Source organism: Chaetodon auriga, chromosome 2, assembly GCF_051107435.1.
Source record: "Chaetodon auriga isolate fChaAug3 chromosome 2, fChaAug3.hap1, whole genome shotgun sequence".
Lineage (NCBI taxonomy): Eukaryota > Metazoa > Chordata > Actinopteri > Chaetodontiformes > Chaetodontidae > Chaetodon > Chaetodon auriga.
In genome coordinates, this window is record NC_135075.1 from 31,243,955 (window position 1) to 31,248,121 (window position 4,167).

At 44.5% G+C, this 4,167-nt stretch overlaps 1 protein-coding gene across 2 annotated transcripts in view; it reads right to left on the bottom strand.

Moving 5' to 3' along the window:
- Nucleotides 1-1,344: 1,344 nt before the first annotated feature.
- The window catches only part of mkrn2 (makorin, ring finger protein, 2), an 8,221-nt gene continuing 5,398 nt past the window's right edge, over nt 1,345-4,167 (bottom strand). The window contains exons 6-11 of one of the 2 annotated variants that reach the window (XM_076746761.1): nt 3,991-4,056; nt 3,770-3,918; nt 3,549-3,659; nt 3,111-3,255; nt 2,807-3,006; nt 1,345-2,270 (exon numbers count right to left, since the gene is read on the bottom strand). In XM_076746761.1, the coding sequence (XP_076602876.1) occupies nt 2,839-3,006; nt 3,111-3,255; nt 3,549-3,659; nt 3,770-3,918; nt 3,991-4,056 (639 nt within the window). In that variant the 3' untranslated portion in view covers nt 1,345-2,270; nt 2,807-2,838. Of the gene's footprint in view, nt 3,007-3,110; nt 3,256-3,548; nt 3,660-3,769; nt 3,919-3,990; nt 4,057-4,167 lie in introns of both variants that reach the window. The other variant, XM_076746752.1, reaches the window with a different exon arrangement.

The following is a 4,167-nucleotide window of genomic DNA, read 5'->3' on the forward strand; positions in this document are numbered from 1 at the left end:
ACCTGGCAGCCTGACAGCCCAGTCGCTGGGGTCCGTTAGCCTGAGGGACAGGAGTTGAGCAGTTTGGCTGTGAGGAGGAGCAGCAGGAGGAGGAGGAGGAGGTGTCACAGCACCTGTTACTGCCTGACTCTGCTCTCAGCTGTGAGGAGTTAAGATGCTTTGACTGGATTAATGTAATTAGTGTTGACGAGGGACAGAGCAGTTCATCAAACATGTTTCTCCTGATGCTATGTTAGCTTCATGTCCTATTAGCTGGTGCTGAAAGCACGGTAACTTAGCATAGCTAATATATTGTTAGCTTCATGTCCTGTTCGCTGGTGCTGGAAGCATGGTAGCTTAGCTTAGCTGATATATTGTTAGCTTCATGTCCCGTTAGCTGATGTTTGAAAGCACAGCAGCTTAGCTTAGCTAATATATTGTTAGCTTCATGCCCTGTTAGCTGATGTTTGAAAGCACGGTAGCTTAGCTTAGCTAATATATTGTTAGCTTTGTGCCCTGTTAGCTGATGTTTGAAAGCATGGTAGCTTAGCCTAGCTAATATATTGTTACAGTCTAAAGCTTCCTGTGGGGGCCCCAGCCTGACTGAACACCTGGGAAAAGGGGACTCTGTACCCCGACTTCACCACGAGTTAGATAGATAAATAGATAGATCGATAGATACTTTATTCATCCCCAAGGGAAATGTCATTTAAACACTAAAAGTCCTTCATCATCACTTGTCACTGAAGTTTGACTGTGTTTAGATGTTCCTGTTTATTTATTACTTTATTATGCTAAGGCCTGTAGGAAAATCCTGATCTTCATGTGAAAGTGGAGATCTTGTCCTTTGGGAATTTGGAGGGTTTAATGGCATGAAGTGGATTTTACGGTCTACATTACACAAATATTACACAGGCTGTATTTTTTCAGGCTGTTTTGTGACTCTAAAAACCTTTAAAATGGCACAGCTTGAAACATATGCATTTTAATCTTGTGTACCTGAGATATTATTAGTATTGTTGTTGTTGTTGTTGTTGTTGTTTATGAGAACAAAATTAATGTAAGTTATTGGCACAGAATAATACAATTGTAGTATTTTGTCACTTTGGGGCTTCCATACTCAATGGAAATGACTAATTCAAATAACCAGAACTACAAACGACTTTAAAGCAATCAGCGGTGGAAGGTACAGTACACTTACTCGTGTACTTCAGTAAACATTTAAAGTACTTTAAACTTCTACCCCAGAACCCAGAAACCCAGAAAATGCAAAGAAAGGAAATTACAGAGAAGCAACATCTTGCCGTTACTTCCATTGACTGTTTGAAGGACTGAGTTTACAAAAAAAAAACAAAAAACATTTTTCACTCATTATTAATTGTTTAGTTTATTATGAGGAAAAAAAATCAAAGAAATATTTAAAAAGAAAAGTTTTCATCAGCTGAGAATCAGAGCAGTCCTGCACATGGACACACGGTAAAGAAAATGATGTTTACGTGATTAAGAGTTAAAAACCCAGAAAGACTGAAGGTCAACGGATTTTCACTCAGACAACCGAGAAAACTGAAAAACTGAATGAAGGAGCAGAAAACATGTTACATAAACACTATTACAGTATCTACACCATGAAGTACACACAAGTACTACTTCAGCTCTTTACCAACACAAAACAAGGTCTCAAACTGTCTTCCATCTTTCACCTCAGTGTCTCCATCTACAGGTCAAACACATCAACACCTGCTCAGTCAGGACCTGAAGGACAGACTGGGACCATGTTTCTCATGTGGTCTGACCCTGAATCAGTGACTGATGGTTCAGATCTTCTGCTGATGGTTGAACGTGTGTGTGAAGCATCCATGTTTGAAGCATCATCGTTCAGCAGAAGCTGATTGGTTGAGCTGATATTGATCTTCAGGTGATCCTCCGTGTGATGAAGCTCTCTGTCAGTCCTCTGAACTCCTCTGGACAAACAGCCTCTGAGTGAAGACAGCATGTCTCTGCCTGGACATTATTCACTGGACTCAGTGAAGACACCTTTAATGAAACTCCTTCAATGCAGATCTTAAATGAGTCTGGACAGACGGAGGACAGATGGAGGTAACCTGCAGCTCGTCTGGTTGGAAGAGGAAGGCGACCAATAGGAGGTGATGCTCGTTGTCATGTAGGTTGGGTTTGTGTTAATGCTGGAGTCCCTGCAGTGTCACGACTCTTCTGAAACGCTGCCATGCGTTTCACCTCACCTGTCTGCTCTTACTCTTCTCTGCTGGACATCTGAAACCCGCCTCTGACACCTGACGGCGAAACGAAGCGTCGACTTACATCAGAAAATTTTCCACCGCTGAGCGTCACAAAGACGAGAAATGGAATTCATGTCCAGCATAGCTGCTGACGAACCGACTGATCTGCTCATCAAATCTATTGTTTTTCATGCCGTTTGAATGAAGAGTCACTTCATCTATTGACAGAAAAGTAATCAGCATCGATCTAGTTCAACACATACTTCAAAAATTCCCTGGTTTCATCTTCTAATGTTTCCTGTTTGTTCCTGTCTGTTTTCTTCTTCTTATCATCGTAATTGGATTCGAGATGACTGTGATTCTTCAGTATTTCATAGAAGTCACTGTTCCTTTAACCTTAAAAGAACACAGTCAAACCACAGCACTGACTGACATCACACTAACTCTGTATTTATTTACAGAATAAATAAATAAAAGGTCAATAATATATCGACACCCAAACTTGATGGATTGATTTTCCCACAAACACACCAGAGAGCCACAGATTGATCACATGACTTCAGTCACTTGTCCACAAACTTGGCCATCACCTGTAGGACGTCCCCGACGTTGGCTCTGGTCTCTACTGGTCGGTGGTGGGTGGGGTCTCGGGCTCGTCGTGGCTCGGCCCCGACATTTGCATGAAGAGCTCCCTCAGCTCTGTGATGTCATCACTGAGGGGGGGCAGGGGCGGGGCCGACTGCTGCTCGCGCTCTTCGATGAAATCCCAGAGACGGACGTTGTTCATGAACTGACGGAAAGAAACACAAAAATACTGTTTAGAAACTGCCAAACGCACCAGCGGCGAGCTGACGGACTCCAGCTTTGAATCAGAAGGTCGTCTTGGTTTCTGACCCGGACGTTCCCCTCGGAGCCCAGCTGTTTCCTCGGCCGGTCGGGTTCTGCTCGGGTTCCGTCTGGGAAGGCGTGAAGATACAAACACTTCCCACCGAATGGACAGGAACCTCGACCCTGGTCGAAGTACTTACAGGCCTTCTTACTGCAGACACAGAAAACATCAACCAAATGATTGCTCGTTTGTTAAATACTGTACGAGATCTGAGGTCCCTTAAAGTCCAACCTAAAGTCGACACGCTTTGATCCACAGGAAACTCGTCTAAAAGGTTTAATTTGGACAAAAAGACCTGATTCTGTCTGACGCTGAAACTGCAAACTGTTTGTTCCTCACTGAAGTACATTAATATTAATATCCACTCAGCATGACGTCTGTTCAAGCTGCAGGGTTTCATACGATTTCAGGTGCGGCTGTTCAGTGACACACAGGTAAGTCACCTGACTCCAGACTTGAAGAGTTCTATGAGGTGGTCCTTGTCGTCCTGGTCCTCTACCCAGTAGACTGAAGGGATGACAAACTCTGAGGTGACCCGACACTCTGGACACGACCTGAGAGAGAGAGAGATGTCTCAGACCTTGTCCCGACCTCTTGGACACTGTCTAGACCTAACAGACCCTGTCCTGGCCTCACAGACCCTGTCCTAGCCTCTATTACTTACTTGATGATCTTGTTGCTGAAGTTTCTGGTGCAGCGCCACTGTCGGATGCAGGCCAGACAAAAGGTGTGACAGCAGGAAGACAAAATGCCGAACCTGCGGTCCGACGGGTTCACCTTCTGCACCACCACCTCCATACAGATCGAACACACCTGAACAACAACAACAACAACCGTCACTGTTCCTGCCACTACACAACCTGATCAGCGACTGACTGAACTCACCTTGTCCTGGCTCAGCTGGGCTGCAAACGCCTTCTCCATGTCAGCCTCAAAGGCCAGCAGACACATCTGTGGACACAGACAGACAGGTATTATTAGTGCTTTCTGTTGAACCAGCCAATCAAAACTAGAGTCAACTAGCCGACACCATGATCCAGCCCTGTAAGAGACAGTATCAGT